The 17935-nt window shown below is 33.1% G+C and overlaps 3 protein-coding genes across 3 annotated transcripts; 1 reads left to right on the top strand and 2 right to left on the bottom strand.

Annotated features, from left to right (window-relative positions):
• Positions 1-5100: 5100 nt before the first annotated feature.
• Positions 5101-9859, bottom strand: LOC106721178 (charged multivesicular body protein 4b). The gene is made up of 5 exons (XM_045684252.1): positions 9379-9859; positions 8586-8763; positions 7216-7366; positions 6233-6347; positions 5101-5284 (listed from the first exon to the last, which is right to left on the bottom strand). Exons 1-5 carry the CDS (start codon positions 9557-9559, stop codon positions 5232-5234), a joined length of 678 nt encoding a protein of 225 aa, XP_045540208.1. The 5' UTR covers positions 9560-9859; the 3' UTR covers positions 5101-5231.
• A 327-nt stretch (positions 9860-10186) lies between these two features.
• On the top strand, positions 10187-17876 carry LOC106721172 (armadillo repeat-containing protein 6 homolog). The gene is made up of 9 exons (XM_045684243.1): positions 10187-10416; positions 10598-10747; positions 11263-11480; positions 11909-12065; positions 13225-13360; positions 14444-14609; positions 16215-16308; positions 16718-16867; positions 17394-17876. The coding sequence occupies exons 1-9, from the start codon at positions 10300-10302 to the stop codon at positions 17607-17609; spliced, it is 1404 nt and encodes a 467-aa protein (XP_045540199.1). The 5' UTR covers positions 10187-10299; the 3' UTR covers positions 17610-17876.
• Positions 14739-16038, bottom strand: LOC123722432 (tektin-4-like). The gene has a single exon (XM_045684244.1). The coding sequence runs from the start codon at positions 15978-15980 to the stop codon at positions 14739-14741; it is 1242 nt and encodes a 413-aa protein (XP_045540200.1). The 5' UTR covers positions 15981-16038.
• Positions 17877-17935: the final 59 nt, after the last annotated feature.

Here is a 17935-nt window from a genome sequence, read left to right as displayed (position 1 = left end):
GAGCCCCTCGTCGGGGACGTATAGTGAGCTGATGATGATAATCACGATTCATCTTCACCTTTCTGTTCTTATCCCACTCTATATAGACAGCGCACTAGGTTTCGTCTTTGGTAGACGTTAATGGATAATTCGATATTTCTGACGTCACTACCTTCCTTATAACTTGACTCTCACAGTTTGCCGTCCAGGTCATGTGCTTTTAGACCCTATGGTTAAAAAGCCCCAAGTATTCATGAACTTTAAGTATTTACCATCACTTAACTAGTTCGTTGTTAGTTCGATCGTAACTCGATCGTTGTCCAGAATAACCCTTCAAGGGAAAGTCGAATAATTTATCAAAATTCTACTCGCAAGGCTAGCGGCGTCCGATGAATCACAATTATTATCAACACGAAATTTCGCACAACGCACCTTCGTTTACGCAGTGATATACAATCCCATAAATTACAAACAATTAACGACTTTATTTCTTGATGTTTATGTACTAAATTCCTTTGATAAATAATGTTTCTAAATTGCACATTTTTGCCTACTATATGTAAAGTTTAAAGTAAAAACTACATTGAAGTAATAAAATTAAGGTTCATATTCCTTTGTAATGATATGACGCGAACGCATACAAGTTTAGGGCAATTACATAATAATTATTCAACGATTACTATCATGTTCCGCCGGATTTGTTTGCTTTCAATTTAATTATTAACTTCTGTGTAGTTTTTGTACTAAGTATAGGAATTTTATTTCCTTAGGCCATTTAGACAATTTAGTTATTTTTATCTAGGATAAAGTAAAGTCTAAATGGATGTTTTAAGATCTATAACGTTAATAATCACTTACATATTTTCCTCGTATATTTTTCACGTGTACAAACATATATCAGATGCATTTATATTATACTAGCTGTCGCCCGCGATTCCGTCCGCGAGGAATGAAAAAAACTTAATAATTGCCTATGTGTTCTTCCAGACTATGATCTACATCTATGTCAAATTTCATAAAGATCCGTTCAGCCGTTCCGGAGATACATTCAAACAAACATCCATCCATCCATCTAAACATTCGCATTTATAATATTAGTAAGAGATAGATTATAATATAGATAGAGAATAAATGTGTCAATTCGCCCACATTTCAATAAAATTTAATGATTTTATCAATACGAAAAAGAAAAACAGAAAAAATATACTTAGGTAAAGGTTAAAGGAAGGCAAAATATTCAGGTAAAAATTATTCATTTTTTTTTATTCATGAGATATAATTATTTATTTATTTATTTATAATACAGTATTAACTTTGAAAAGACAACTATGTCCCACAAAATTATTTAAAATTTTCATTTATTAATTTCTTCACATATACGTGCAATTTTCATCAATTTGATTTCCTTACTTTAAAAACGAAGTATTACAATGAATCACTGTCAACTGTCAACACAATGTCACTAAGATGTGGAATGAATAATAAAAAAATATTAATTAACACACGTACTTCGCATCAACACGACGTGAATTGAGACTTAATTAGTTATAAGTAGGCTGTGACATAATTACAAAACTTGACATAATGTGAGACTATCTAAATCTAACACCGTAATTTTAGTAATTATATTCTATACTACGTAATTATAAAATTTCGTATATGAATACTAAAATTATTTAGAGGATAGATTTGATTGTTTGTTTGCATTTAGCGTTGTCAGGCGTCCAGATAAAGCCAGACATAGATAGGTTTTTTGATTGCGTGTCCGGCCAAAATAAACGGTGTCCGAGTTGTCCGGCTTTTGTTAGGCTTTTTACATTTCCCAAACGAGAGTGTACCTATTAGTACTGAGACAAAATCCTAAATAATAGAGGTCCGACCTTTTTGAGGGCTACGATACTACTGAAATTATTTGAAAAATTCTTTGTTTGTCTATCTCCAGGTGATATGCCATATTAATTATTAGTTTTCTTTTTTAATTTGGTGAGTATGAAATCGCAGGGAACTGTTATTTATTAATAATTTTTTTTTAATATACTGTCTGTAAGAAACGGGATTCTTACCACGATTAGGTTGTTTGAGCTCCCAAACTTTCACGAACGAACGATATTCGATGAACAGTATATTAGTAAAAACCACGAAAGTTTGAAGTTAAGTTTTTTTGTTGAATTTTACGTTAATAAGAAATTATGGTCTCTAAAAATAATAACTAAAAAGTTATTTAAAAACTACCATAAGGCGGATAAGGCATCCTACTAATATTATAAATGCGAATGTATAGATGGATGTTTGTTTGAAAGTATCTCCGGAACAGCTCAACAGATCTTGATGAAATCTGACACAGATGTAGAACATAGTCTAGAAAAACACATAGGCTACTTATTATCTTTAATTTTAATTCCGCACGGACAGAGTCGCGGGCGACAAATAGTTATTAAATAAAACAAACATTTTCCTAAAATAAAATATATTAAAACAATATGCACAAGTTAGTACAGCTTAATGTTACTTCTCTAAAACGCAATAACATGCTAACGCCAGCTTGATTTTACAATTCAACTGTTGACATTTCTATTAATAGTTGTCTCTTTTCTTTCAAAGAGAAGGAAAGGGACATCTCCATGTGTCACAAAGTTTCACAACAGTGGAGTTCTATGGTTACATTTTCCATAGTAATGCTGCGAGTTTATAATCTTACCAAGAATATAAGAATCCTGACTTGGGTGAGCTTCAATCAGTTTATTACATCACTTGAAGTACTTATCTTTGGTTTCTGAGACCAGAATCCATGTATAAAACATATGTTTTGTAAAAGATTTTATCTTGAAAACTGAAGATTTTTTCAATATTTTCCGCAATTTCGCAAAGTGTTTTATATTCCCGGTCAAGTTATTATTCTTAAATTCCAATGCTGGCATATGTACATAAAGTCCAGAGACAATATTTACTTTTTTGTCTCGCAATGCCACAGAGAAATGTAGAGATACATTTTTTACTAAATATTTATAATAATATATATAAAAAATTATTTATATTTTACAAACATCCCATCTATTTTATGAATAAAATCACCAATCAAACTAGCACAAAGGAATTGCAACCCTAATCCATAGACTTAGAGTACAATTTAGCCAATTTGAGTGGTAAAATTTTTCACATACTAATCTTTACCATGTTTCCACTTCAGAAACATATACAAAAACATATTGCTATCTAATTTATTAGCTTTATCAGTTGAAACATAATTACGAACTTAGTTGATTGGAATTGTACCTTATATTCATACAAGTACAGTCATAAAGAAAATTATTATATGTTCAATTTAAAAAACTAAATTCTCAAACGCAGTGAAAACCCGCGTTAAAAATACAACGAGATTCTAATTTTAACTTAAAGATTATACTTTAATAAGTATATTTTTTAAATAACTTGACGTATTAATAAAATTTCAAATACAGATTTAATTTTTTTTCTAACACTTTTCTTTATGATTGTACTTATATGAATATATTTCGAAAGCTATTCAAATACAACTAAGATTGTAACTAAAAGTTGTATCTAAATAAGCTAAAGTCCAAGGGAAGTTGATATTTTTCTCGCTTACAGAGGTTTCTCGCTTATCCAAGGTTCAACTGTACTTAATAAATAGACCATTAAAAAGAAAAACCACTATTTAAACATGAGTACAGGGTATATATTCCGAGTTTCCAAGATATTTGAAAACCTCAATACAAAAAAAAATCTAATTTTTTTTAAAAGGACTGAAAGATTATTCAAACTTTCGTGAGACATTATCATTAACTTATATAGGAACGGTTAAAACACTCACGTATATATATATCCGGTGTCGTCACCGACTAGTTTCGAGCCCATCGGGGGCCCTTCATAAGGGTGAGTGGGACTGGTATTATTTCGCGGACGCGGCACGTAGCTCACTGTCGAATCTAGTCGGTGCCGACACCGGATATATATATATACGTGAGTGTTTTAGCCGTTTCTATATAAGTTAGGACTGAAAGAGATATATAATTTTGAAAGGCCTATTTATTTACCATATTTCTCATAAAACTATCAATATTTATTCTAAATATGAAAGCTGCGTAAAGCATAAATTCATTTTAATTTATTTATTAGGTTTACTAAAATTATGCATTTATACATATACATATATATTTTTATTACAGAACTAACAGTGGGTTTTTGAGATCAAAATCTTTATATAAAATATATCGTTTATCTGTTTTTCTTTGACAAAATAGACATGGTCCGGGAGCCAGCGACAGATTTTCATGACCAAGTCCCTCCCAATCGAAATTTGGTAAAATGCATAAGGGACTTATACTATGAATACTCGCGACCGTCAGCTGCGACTAGGTGGGTGGGGTGGGCAGTGGCAGCCTCCCAAACATGGAGAAAAAAAAAAATTCGCTCGAGAAGAAATAATTGACCGAAAATGTACCTGGCTCCCGGGCTAACATAACAATATATTTTAAATGGATTTGGTCTCAGAAACCCATGTTACCATATATTGGTTACCAATGATTTTGTATGGATAATTAATAAAGAGTACTTTAATGTTTTTTTTTCAAAGGATGTTCTCTTTATTTTACGTGTATTAAAAATTCAATTTAACATTGCATTTCTTAATATTTGTACCAACTTTAGATAAAAAAAATGTGTTAATTGCCCAAAATATAAACTAACTTCCCGATAAATTACACAAATAACATTGAGTTAGATTTAATTTCTTCTATGGATGATTTTTTTGTTAGCTTTTCACAAGATGTACTTTTAAATTAAAAAAAAACTAATCTAATGTGAATTTTCAGCCATGTCTATGTTTTTTTTTTGTAATTCATAACTTAAAAAACTAGTACATTTTTATGCACATATACAATAAAAAAGGAAATAAATATGATGACGTATTAGAAATATGTGATTTTTTTCTAATAAAATCCATAAACAATTGACATTTTCAATGAACAAATATTTTCAAAATGGCCGATACACTGACATTTCGCGCGCCAAAATTTAACTGTCACAAAAAAACATTCAAATTAAACATCCTAAAGTTTTATAAAATAAGCTCTTTTTGTAAATCAAATTATTAATGAATTTATATAAAAAAAATCACACATTTCTAATAAAGTTGTAATTTTAAAAAGTAAAAAGCTTCAATACTCTCACGATTGGTTATTGAATATCACAAACATACAACTAAGGTGTTCGCTTTTGGGGTAGACAGAGTTAGTCTATGTGGCCCAGGACTGGAGCTTTGCCAATTCTTCATCTTCCTCTGAAACAACTATTGACAGAAATTATAATATTATATTAACATTTATAACAAAAACAACATCTTTTACACAAATTTACCTCGTCCAATGAAATACCACAAACAAACAGAAAACAGACTACAAGTTTAAGTAATTCCGTGTACAGTCTAATGAATGTGGCGGTGACCTAAGTTTAGTCTTCTTCCCCTTTCTTTATAATGGTGGGAAAGGGAAGTGAATTTGACGGAGGAGAGAATACATAGGAAGGGGAAAGATTCTCTTTCTATGCGTCCCTTTCACCGTCGATTACAGCAGTGTTTCCCAAAGTGGGCGATAACGCCCCCTTGGAGGCGTTTGAAACCTAGGAGGGGGCGATAAGGGGCCCAAAAAATGGGGGGCATTGAAATTAATTAAAGTAATGAAATTGTGGTTTTTAAGTTTTAGGGATGAATAAAAATTAGGGGCGCTCTGAAATATGATTGATTTTCAAAGGGGGCGGTGAAAGAAATAAGTTTGACAATCACTGGATTAGATGTAGGTAATACATCTGAATTTATCGGATGTCTATAGGCAGTGGTCGATTTGATATATAGGCTAGATAAAAAAAAATTCTGCCAATAATTGTTCAAACAAATATATACATATAAAGAGATTGTTAACACAGTGGTTAAACACTTGACTTGTAATCTGAAAGTCCTGGGTTGGAATCCCGACATGTAGCAATGTGTTTTTCAATTTACATATGTACATTTATCCGACATTCTTAAGATGAAGGAAAACATCGTGATGCTGCACATATCTGAGAAGAAATTTAAAGATATGTATGAATTCAACCTGCACTAGACCATAGTCACACCTAACTTTGGATAAGGTAGATATATAGTGAGGTGATGATGATGAAATGTATGTACATATTAAAAATAATCAAAAAAACATGTCTAAAAATCATAATTATGTATTAATTAAACATATAGACTTACCATCTTTCTTGGAGCGAGCTGGCTTGGGCTTGTCATGCACGAGCTCTGCTGCGGGAACATCGGGCAGAGTGTCCGTTGGCACTTTGATGCCCAGCATCTCCTTGTCCAGATCCTCCTGAAACATGCGAGATAACAATGCAATATAATACTTAAAAGTAAAGCCCGCAACAATATCTATTGAAAAAGACTGGCTTCAAATGGATGTCATTTTGTACATATCGACGCTGGAAAGCGTAAACGCTGTAACCCCGAAAGTATGAACTTTACAGGAGAGCCAAAAAATGATAACTCGTGACCTGATACGCCTACAAGCATGCGGTATTTAGCAATGTTGTGTAGTTTGTGCTAATCTATAATAAAATCATTATCGTTTGATAATGGTTGAAATTATTAACGTGTGAAAAACATATTCGCGATTTCAAGGGTTACAGCGTTTATGCTTTCCAGCGTCGATATTCTGATGACAGTGCATACCGGAGGCTATATCCTAATCCAATTACCCTTCCCACCCTTTTGTTATAAAGAAAGGACAGGGGATGTGTTGACTTGGCAGAAGAGGGGATACATATGAAGGGGAAATATCTATTTTTTGCACCCTCATCTATTGATTAAAGGTAGACAACTGATCTGCAAATATGGATGTCTATTGGTAGAGATCACTATTTTGTCCGAATTCAGATTATCAATGTGTCAATTTTACAAATTTAGGACATAAAAAACTATATGAATCAAGAATCTTCTCGAACATTGAGTTTACTTTGTGTACCAAATAAAAAAATATTTTGCTGTGATAAAAAAAAAATATGCATGAAATATGTTCAGTGGAAAGCAAAATGTAGGGCTGCAAAAATTCAGTAAACATTGACACAAACACACAACAAAAACATGTAATTCCTCATCTGATAACAAAAAAAAAAGCACTGGTTTGCCTTTAACTTTCTATTCTTTAAACCTATATAATAATACAAGCAACATTTACATACCTGTTCCAACTCCTCAAGTTCCCTCTCCAGCTCATCCTCATCAATATCATTGGGGAAGGCGACATTGTTACTGATAGCGTCAGTGATCTCCCGAGAGATATCGTGCTGCTCCGCAATGTCGTCCATTATATCATGCACCTTGTCCACATCGCTAGAAACAATAAGTAAATATTAGTAATATTATAAACTAGCTCTTACCCGCGACTCTGTCCGCGCGGAATAAAAAATAGAAAACGGGGTAAAAATTATCCTATGTCCGTTTCCTGGTTCTAAGCTACCTGCCCACCAATTTTCAGTAAAATCGATTCAGTCGTTCTTGAGTTATAAATAGTGTAACTAACACGACTTTATTTTATATATATAGATACAAAAGTTTAGATGGATGTATGTTTGTTAGAATGTATCTCTGGAACGTCTCAACGGATGTAGAACATAGTCCGGAATAACACATAAGCTACTAAGTTTTTTTTTTAATTCCGCGCGAACGGAATCGCGAGCGACAGCCAGTATGTATTAAAAAAACAAAACATATTGTAGAAAGTATTTACACATTAACTTCAGAATTTACAGATTTAACTTTGATATCTATATCTATATATATAAAAGAAAGTTGTGTTAGTTACACCACTTATAACTCAAGAACGGCTGAATCGATTTGACTGAAAATTGGTGAGCAGGTAGCTTAGAATCAGGAATAGGACATAGGATAATTTTTACCCCGTTTTTTTTTTTTTTTTTTTATTCCGCGCAGACGGAGTCGCTGGTAAAAGCTAGTACTTTATAATACACATCTACAAATAATGACCGGTACTTGCTACCTAATTACCTGTGAGTAGCCATTTTAATTTAGTTTCTAATAATGTCAACAATTTAACATACATCATGTGTTTTTACTTAGACCTCCTATGTCTCATTTCTTTACTAATTAAATTAATATAAATCTTTAAACTGTGATTATTTCTTTTCAATCATAGTTTAAAAATGTTGAAAAAGATAAAAAAACAAGTTTACTGTTATAATACTAACAATATTAACTGCCAGTCACTAAATGGCCACTAAGGATATTCTTTAGTCTAGATTTAGTAAGTAAAATAAATGATAAGGGACTGCTTAGTAGCAATTCAACAAATCTATATACATAAAAGAAAGTCGTGTTAGTTACACTATTTATAACTCAAGAACGGCTGAATCGATTTGACTGAAAATTGGTGGGCAGGTAGCTTAGAACCAGGAAACGGACATAGGATAATTTTTACCCCGTTTTCTATTTTTCATTCCGCGTGGACGGAGTCGCGGGTAAAAGCTAGTATGCTCTAAATAATAGTTATATTAACTTCTAAATTATTATAATTTTTTTCTGTTCCACTTACATATCTTTGTGTGCCAATTTCATAGCATTAGCTGCATCCTTCATTGTGTTGAGCACCTGTGCATTTGTGGTGGCGCCCTCTAGCGCTTCTCTCTGTGCTTCTATCTGTGTTAATGTGCCATCAATCTGTGTCAACTGTTTTTCATACCTCTTCTTACGCTTGAGAGCAGCAATTGCAACTATAAGTTAAAATATATAGGGTAAGACATGTTGGTAGCATCTACATCACTGGCTGATTGACACAGGATGGAGATCCAGTCATTAGCAGCTCACAAACATAGAAGTTTTAAAATTCACAAATACTAGTATTCATCAAATTCATTTAATACATACAACTACAGTCAAACCTAGATAAGCGAGAAACATTGTCTAGTCCCTATGGACAACCTCCATAAGCGAGAAAAATATGACATTCCTCAGACTTTTGCTTATCCAGGTTCAACTGTATTTACCGTGTATCCCTTGAATTATAAAACATAATTTGTATGAACTTATATTTAAATGAATGATATCAAAACATGATAAAAATAAGTAATATAGTGTGGTACAATGTTATACTAATAGATATTGCAAATTACAAGTATGGTTAATAAAGATTAAACACTAAATTAAATAGTTCTCATCTTATATCATTGTATTTTTATGTTGTAGAATGTTCATTAATTACATATGTGTCGTTAAATGTAATGAAACAATGAATTGGATGACACAACAAATAATAACATAGAACAAGGTCATTAGCATATCAACAAAAGATGAAAAGTGTATTATGTGCAAATAAGTCTAAAATTTACCTCTTTTGTTCTTTGTTCCATTTTTCCTAGCTGTCTGTATTTCTACTTCGATCTTTCTTTCCAGAAACTCTTGTTTTTTAATCAACAACTCCTCAGTTTCACGTAATTTTTGTATCGCTTCATGCGTCGTTGGTCCTTTTTCCTCCTTCTTGCCACCAAATAACTTACCAAGAAAACTCATTGTGTTCACTTACTATGCTACAAATCTATATTACGAATAAACTAAATGATACGTATTCGATAACAAATTACACACTTTTATTCAATGCTTTTTATAAGAGTATGCGTCATCCACAATCTGCAATAGCGAGAAACGAAGAAATCAGGAAATACGGTCACATCAAAATATTATCTGTTCCGTCAAAGTCAAATCCTCGTCTCAAAAGTTGCAAAACATTGTTAAATAAGATTCTAATAACGAGTTATGGAAAAGATTTTTGTATAAATATTTGTCGTGCTGCGTAAGGAAAATATTTTAATTATCTTGCCAAAATAAATACAGAAATTTAATTTTCAGAACGTTTCTTCTTCTTGTCAAATCGCAGTTCGGATATTCGTTCTATGTTTTGAAATGTGGTTTAGTGATGGTATTCAATAATATCTTTTTTGAAGTTGTTTTATAAGAACCCTTTCGAAATTAATTCCTAATAAGTTCTAATTAAAGCGCATACTCAAAAACAAAATCATTAATATAAATCTTACAACATCCTTTTCAGCCAGAAGCTCATAACACTGCATGGCTTGAAATTGACATTGACACAGTTAGTTTTGACAGTTTGTCAATTAATATGTCATGTATGTCAAACAGAATTGTTTTCAAAACTTCTGTGAATCACCGGCTGATTCTATAAATTATATTTACAGTGAATAAAGGTTTTCTTGTCAATTAAATTTATAAAAATACTTATTAGAACGTTGAAAATGGTTCGTGTAATAACTCAAGAGACATACGATGATGTTGTGAAGGAGAATATGAATGAATTTGATATGAGCCCAGAAGAGGCTATTAAAGAAGCAATTGCTCAATTTGAAGCACAGGTATTTGAAAATTAAATTCTGAACTAAAATAAAAAAAATATTTTATATTAAAGTTAAATGACATTCCATACATATTTCCGCTACATAGGATTATTACAAAAGTAAAAAAAAAACTTGATTATTAAAAGGAGCACACAATAAAAGATACTATTCGGAATAAATAAATAATTTTCTCTAACAGGGTGTGGATTTATCAAACATTATCAAGGATTTAAATTTAAACACTGGAGAAGAACATCTAGTGAGCTTGACTGTTAAAAAACTCAAGGAGTTATCAAATGCAGGCCAAAACAATGATGAACTGGTCTTGGAGCAATTGGATATATTGATGGTATTTATTTTCTAATAATCTATCTCTGGTTTTCAGTATTAAATTGGTTTTTGCATAGTAATAGTATTAAGGCTATTCATATAATAAAAGGGTGGGAAGGGAAAGTGGATATGTTGAGCCTTCCCCTGCCAATTATAGAAATGGGCTATCTTTTTGTGAGTTCCCTCATATGTTCATTGAGTAGGCCATTGCCTAGACGCATTCATCTGCTATATTTTAACTCGTAGCTGATGCCTAGGAGCAGTGTTCACATCAATTTTAGCTAAATCACGTTGCTAATTGTGTATTTGTCACCTTCTATTAAAAACTAGCTTTTACCCGCGACTCCGTCCACGCAGAATAAAAAAAAATGCACACAAGATAAAAAAGTTCCTATGTCCGTCTCCTAGTTCTAAGCTACCTCCCCATCAATTTTCAGCTAAATCAGTTCGACCGATCTTGAGTTATAAACAGTGTAACTAACATGACTTTCTTTTATATATATAGAAGATAAAAAGGATTATTCTGTTTTCCAGAAAGAATGCAATAAAGATATTGCCCATAGAGTGAGAGCAGGCAAAGAGGGTATTTATACTGTACTTATAAATTTACTGGAGGCAAAACAGAAATCTTATTTAAAGATTAATGATGCAAAAGATGCTGCTATCATTATAAAAGTATTAAACACATTAATATCTTTAATGGATTCACAACCGGATTTATTGGATAGAAGAGGTGTTGAAATAATAAAAAAGTAAGTTTGGTATTATGTTTCATTAATTCTTTTGTGCTTGTTTTATTTAAATGCTAATATTTTTTAATGATTGGGTTAATTATTGGTATACCAACCAAAAAAAAATATTGGTATACCATGATTACAACAGTTTTAACCACTACTTGTTCCTCCCAAGTAAGGTTGGCGATAGGCAGGTGGCCGTCCATAAAAACTTAAGTCAAAACAATACATGAAATAATACTAGTCCCACTCACCCTGATGAAGGGTCTTCAATGGGCTCAGAACTAGTCGGTGCCGACACCGGACAGTCAGTCAGTGTTTTAGCCGTTTGCTATATTAGTTAATGATAATGTCTCACGAAATTTTTAATAATTTAATATTAAGATTCTATATTAGTATCAGAATTGAGTCTAGCATATTTTGAGATTAATTTTTTTTTATTATAGAAATCTAGATGAAATAGATGATGAATCTATTTTAATAGCAACATTAAAATGGGCTGCATTGTGTTGTGTTAAACATGAAATGAACAGGCAGATGATATTTGGTATTGGCATTGGACGGAATTTGAAAAATTTATTAAATAAAACTAATAATGAACAGGTGAGTAACTTGAAATTAATGCATTAGATCAAACTAGCTTAAACAAGTTTGACTAAGTGTTAAAATTGATTATTCTAGAAAAAGACATTATTTTTATCTATAATCCGACAATGTTATCTGAGCTTTTAAGAGAAGTGCTGTTATTGCAGTTAGTTTTGACAGAATAAATGTTAAACCTACATCATCATCAACCTGCCCTTATCTCTATGTAGGGTCGGCAGAGTATGTACTCCTCCATACATCTCTATCAGCCGTCATATCTGAATTTACCCCCTTCTTATGCATATCCTCTTACACACAATCTATCCATACTTTCTTTAGTCTTCCTCTACCTTTATAGCCGTACATTCAATCTCCTACCTATGTATAATGTATGTATTCATGACTATGTAAAACCTATATAGTCATAGAAAATTACATAAAAGAAAAAATGTGATATAACACCTACAGTACAAAAATGTTCTTGTGACTTTGACATTGATAGGAGGGCGCTAGTGATCTATTGTAATTTATTTTGATTAATTTGTCCTTTACATTTGCCATTTTTACTCAACTGACAACTGATAAGAGTGTGTTTGAGTGTATGTTAATATCATTGCAGAGTCCTGTAGCCTAATTGACTATGGTGATATTAATATTTTCCCCCCAGAGTATCTTAAGGCTATAGTTAGTCTGGTTTCTTGATTTTTCTTAAGTTTAAAATTCCTCCATCATCAGCTTACTATACATTCCCACTAAGGGGCTCGGAGCCTACCCTAAGTTAGGGGTGACTAGGCCATAGTCAACCACGCGGGTCAAGTGCGGGTAACCTCACACATGTCTTTGAATTTCTTCTGAGATATGTGCATTCGCATACATATTATGTGAATCTAAATTAGAAAAACACATTGGTACATGGCGAGATTTGTTCCCAGGGCCTGTAGATTATAAGATCAATTGTTTAATCCCTGAGCCACTGTCACCCTACTCTATTTTAAAATTAGTTGACCATTATTAAGATTTAGTTTGAAAAATTTGCAATAAAGGTCTGCCTTAGTATATTTTAAAAGACACACATTAACTGGCACAATATAAACTGGTACATGATATGTTGATTATAACAAATTTACATTAACGTTTTTAGTGAATTAACTCAGTAATATAAAGTAATGTATTTCAGTTAATAACCGAATGCCTACAAGTCATCAGAAAGTTGACTTTAGATGATGACGTGCGCGTGGAGTTTGGGAGAGCGCACGAACATGCTCGCGAGCTTGGTGCTGAGCTGCTCGATACTTTGACTAGATTACTTGAAAGTAAAGTTTTACTATGACTTGATTATTTATTTATTAACAGTGGTAGACGCCAGCAACAACAACATCAGTTGCAGGAATTGTCCTCGCTCAGTGAAATACCACGACCACACAGAAGACAGACGTCAAGTGGAAGTCTTTCCAAGTCTGATGAGTGTGGTACTGGAGGACTCATTTTAGTCTTCTTTCCCTTCCCACCTTTTTCTTATAAGGAAAAGGATGGGAAGGGGAGGTGGATTTGATGGAGGAGATGTATAGGAAGGTTAATTATTCTATTTTTGTGCGTCTCCTCCTTCGTTAATTGAAGGTAGGTAACGCATCTGCGATTGCGAATGTCTATGGGCAGCGGTCGCTTGTTCGTTTGCCACCTTATAATATAAAAAAAAACGGCCAACTGATTTCTCAATAATGAAGTGACCTCTATTAACAAAGATCTGGAAAATTAAAAGGTTACAGGTTAGTTATCTTTAATAGGGGAGTCACATGAAGGAATTTACTCTTCCCACCCTTTCTTACTTAGAAAATGAGAGAAAGGGCATGAGGAATAGAATATGTCCTTTTGTGTCGAAGGACCATTTGTGCTCATAATATTTACAATTGCAACTACAATACATTGCCCATAGACATTTGCAATTGCAGATCCATTGCTTACCTTCAATCGACAGAGGAGGGGACGCATAGAAAGAGGATATATCCTTTTTCTATGCGTCCCCTCCTCCGTCAAATCCACTTCCTTTTCTAATCTTATCCCTTTCTGACAAGAAAAGGGGTGGGAAGGGGAAGAGGACTAAAATTACGCCTCCGGCACCACACTCATCAGACTGTACGCGGAATTGCTTCCACTTCACGCCTCTCTAAATTATTTTTTTATGCGGATATATGTCATAGTTTCAGACCATTGCATAACGAATAACTATGAACTATGTATCTTGTTAATAAATAATCCAACAAATAAGTATCATAATTAAGATGTTTTATTAATTTTAAAATTTATTACATTTATTTGGCCTATGTATCATACAATTAACAAAAAAACATTAACTACCATTTACATTATAGTAACGTAATATAATAAATGTTGTATAGATAATATGAAGCCACCTTTAGTATGTGACATGATGTGTACAATTGCGTGTCTGTTGGTGCGACATGAGTTGTGTGCACTAGCGGCTGAGCGCGGCGCTACTTTGCTCTTCACTGTACTTGCTGACAACTATGATGACCTCACCGTTATACATCAAGCCACCAAGCTGTGAGTATACATCTTACTAATAGTATATATACGAATGTTTGGATGGATGGAAGTTAACTAGTTAGTTTATTTAAATGAGTGCTTCTTTTAATTGTTCGTATTCTTTTTTTTAAGAATTTTTAAATGCCCTCAAAACCCACACAATTTTTCCGCAGATTGATAATACGATCTTGTAAATAAACATCTTTTATTATCAATATATAGAGATTTCTTTTTTATTATAATCTCATTTTCTATTTTAGACCTTTCATGTATTAAATGGGCTCGTAATTTCTGTGTTTCTATCATCCTGTTTTGTAATAATGTCAGACTATCATTGAGATCCTTAACTTCGTCTATAAGACCGAATAGAGAACCTTCTCTACAATTTTCGACGTTAGGACGTATGTGTTTAGTGTTCAATCTCGTTTGAGCCACTTGTATCCTTTGTGACACTTTTAACATTTCCTCGTGTAGTGTTTCCAGAATATTCTCCGTCTCTGTTATCTTCGCTAATGTTAGTTTTAGTTGATTTTCTAATTCAGTTTTGACTTGTTCTGTGAGTGCGATTCTATCACTTAATGCTTTGTTGACTTTAATGTCTTGAGTTCTTAAATCCCTTGCAGTGTTTATTAGTATCGCATCAACTTTAATTCTTAGATGTTTAGATTTGTCTATCGCGCTTTTGAATTGTTCTAAACCTGATAGTGTGAAATGTTCCCAAGATTTAACGTCAGATTGTCCTTCAGATAGTTTTGTGGCTCCCGATGTTTCTTTAACATTAACGGATTTCGTTGTCAATTCACTGTTACTGGTTTCGTATTTAAATGCTAAATGTTTGTTGCTCCAATCTCTTTCTAATGCGTTTTTAGCAGCTAAATTCAATCTCATTTGATTTTCTATTTCTCTTAACGCATCATTATGTATTCTTTTAACATTTTCTATTAGAACTGCTTCATTAAATAATGCGTCTTGTGGTTCATCGTATATTGCGTCAGATTCCATTCTATTACGTCTTATGTTTAAACATTCTTCAGTGATATATTCAGGTATTTTCAATGTGTTCATAGCATTTTTTAATTGTTGTCTTAATTTTTCTAATACAGTTATTTCTTCGTCAATATCTCTTAAAGCTCTTTCTAATTCAGTCTTCCAATAGTTAATATGTCTCGCTCTATGTTTTAATTGATCAGTACTATCATTAAAATCATTACAAGATGTTTGATTTACTTTTAATATGCAGTTTTTAGTAATGGCCGTGTTACGATCTATTTCAACTATGATATCACCTTTTAATACGTCTTGATTATGTTTCTGCCAATATTGTATTGTTTTTAATTCTGTATTGTTATCGCTGAAGGACAGATAATCGCCATTTTGTATTGCTGCCATTTCTTGAATTGCTTTTTCGTCACAAAATTTGATAGGTCACTTTGTCTTGGGTTAAATTTTGTGTTAAATGTGCTTGTTCTGTTATTTTTTTATCGTTTTATCTTTCAGCAAGAGAAAGGTAAAGTAATTATGACCATCGATCAAACTATGTTTTTTTGACTTTGGTTGCTACTTCATATTGATTTTACATTTTCTTTGTTACCATGGTATGATAACTTCGTTGCTATGTTTTAGGATAACAGCGTTGGCAGGCAACGATGACGTCAAACGGCAGCTCGTGAAGTGTGGCATTGTGCCTATAATTGTCTCATTGCTGAGTAGATTTGCCGTAAGTTTTTATTTTTATTTTAAACTGACAAGCAATCGCGATAGTAGCGCCTCTCACCGGTCTAGGTTTATCCTTATCTAATATATAAAATTCTCGTGTCACAGTTTTCGTCACCGTACTCCTCCGAAACGGCTTGACCGATTCTCATGAAATTTTGTGAGCATATTCAGTAGGTCTGAGAATCTATTTTTCATTTTTTTTAACTGCGCGCGGACGGAGTCGCGGGCGAATGCTAGTTTGATTATATAATTTCCGTACTATTCATTTTTCTTGAATCAATATAGTCTTGTAACAGTTCTTCAAAACATATCGAAAGCTTCATCTCATAAATAACTTGTCCAGGGATATTTCAATTCAGTGTGTTAGTGGTTATTGTTTTTTATTTTATAATCTGTTATTCGTATATCAGAGTAACGCGACAGTGACAGCGCAGACATTGCGCTGTGTGTCTGCACTAGCGCTGCGAGAGCCGGCACATGGCCGCCTGCTGCTCGACTGCGGCGCTCCTGAACCTCTCGCACATTGTCTCAAGATGCATCCAAGGAATGCCGCCGTCCAGGTCACTACTCATACATACATACATACATACATTGTAATAGACTCATGGAGTTAAAGCATAAACTTCTAGAAGGAAAACCATAATTGCTGAAATCACTTCGTCTATACTACACTATACGTCTATCTTACTTTAAGTTAAGTGTGACTAGGTCATAGTCAACCACAGCCAAGTACGGGTTGACTTTTTTTTTTATATTGAAAAAGTTAGCGCTTGACCACGATCCCACCCGATGAGGTGGTGATGATGTGGTCTAAAGATGGTACGCGCTAGCTTTGTAGATGCCTATTCACTCCACTCTTGAAGGCCCCCACATCGTACTTGGACGGAAAAACTGACGCAGGCAACTTATTCCAATCCTTTGCAGTACGCACAAGGAACGATGACTCAAAACACACATATATCATTGAATTTCTTCTCAGATGTGCAGCATCACGATGTTTTCCTTCACCGTAAGAATGTCGGGTTCCAACAATCACGACAAAAACACAAAAATTCGTCAGTTAAAGTTAAATATGTCAATTTCCAGAAGAACGGTTGCTGGGCGATACGGAACATGGTAGCTAGATGTCGCGACTACAATAGTAAGTTCAAGGAGCTAGGCATTGAAGATATATTGAACCAGACGTATGCCATTTTCTCACAAGATTTCGGATTCGACATCAAATCAGCACTCAGAGACCTCGATTGTGAGGTCAAACTTGACGAGCAATGGACGGGAAAAGGCGTACAAATGACCAATTAAAGATTAATAAATAATAATTCCAGACTAATTCTGAATATATTCTATTACAACAATCTGTGACGTACTCTTTGACTTGTTTAATCTGTGACGTTTTTATTCTATGACATTTTTACTGTGATTTTTTACTCTATGACACCGTTATTTAATGTCTCATCTACACATCTTAATCTGTGGCTGTTATTTTATCTTCATCAGTCACTTCTATAAACTAATTTTGTTACAAACAAATATCTTACTAATATTATAAATGCGAATGTTTAGATGGATGTATGGATGGATGTTTGTTTGAATGTATCTCCAGAACGGCACAATGGATCTTGATGGAA

Source organism: Papilio machaon, chromosome 25, assembly GCF_912999745.1.
Source record: "Papilio machaon chromosome 25, ilPapMach1.1, whole genome shotgun sequence".
NCBI classification, from domain to species: Eukaryota; Metazoa; Arthropoda; class Insecta; order Lepidoptera; family Papilionidae; genus Papilio; species Papilio machaon.
Note: the sequence above shows the minus strand (reverse complement) of the source record. Positions and strands in the feature narration are given on the sequence as shown.

Coding starts and splice junctions, on each gene's coding strand:
- LOC106721178 (XM_045684252.1), bottom strand. CDS start 9,559: ATGAGTTTTCTTGGTAAGTTATTTGGTGGCAAGAAGGAGGAAAAAGGA. Junction 7,367..8,585: donor AAATTGGCACACAAAGATAT/GTAAGTGGAACA, acceptor TATTGTTTCTAG/CGATGTGGACAAGGTGCATG. Junction 6,348..7,215: donor AACTTGAGGAGTTGGAACAG/GTATGTAAATGT, acceptor CGCATGTTTCAG/GAGGATCTGGACAAGGAGAT.
- LOC106721172 (XM_045684243.1), top strand. CDS start 10,300: ATGGTTCGTGTAATAACTCAAGAGACATACGATGATGTTGTGAAGGAG. Junction 13,361..14,443: donor TTTGACTAGATTACTTGAAA/GTAAAGTTTTAC, acceptor AATGTTGTATAG/ATAATATGAAGCCACCTTTA. Junction 16,868..17,393: donor CAAGGAATGCCGCCGTCCAG/GTCACTACTCAT, acceptor GTCAATTTCCAG/AAGAACGGTTGCTGGGCGAT.
- LOC123722432 (XM_045684244.1), bottom strand. CDS start 15,980: ATGGCAGCAATACAAAATGGCGATTATCTGTCCTTCAGCGATAACAAT.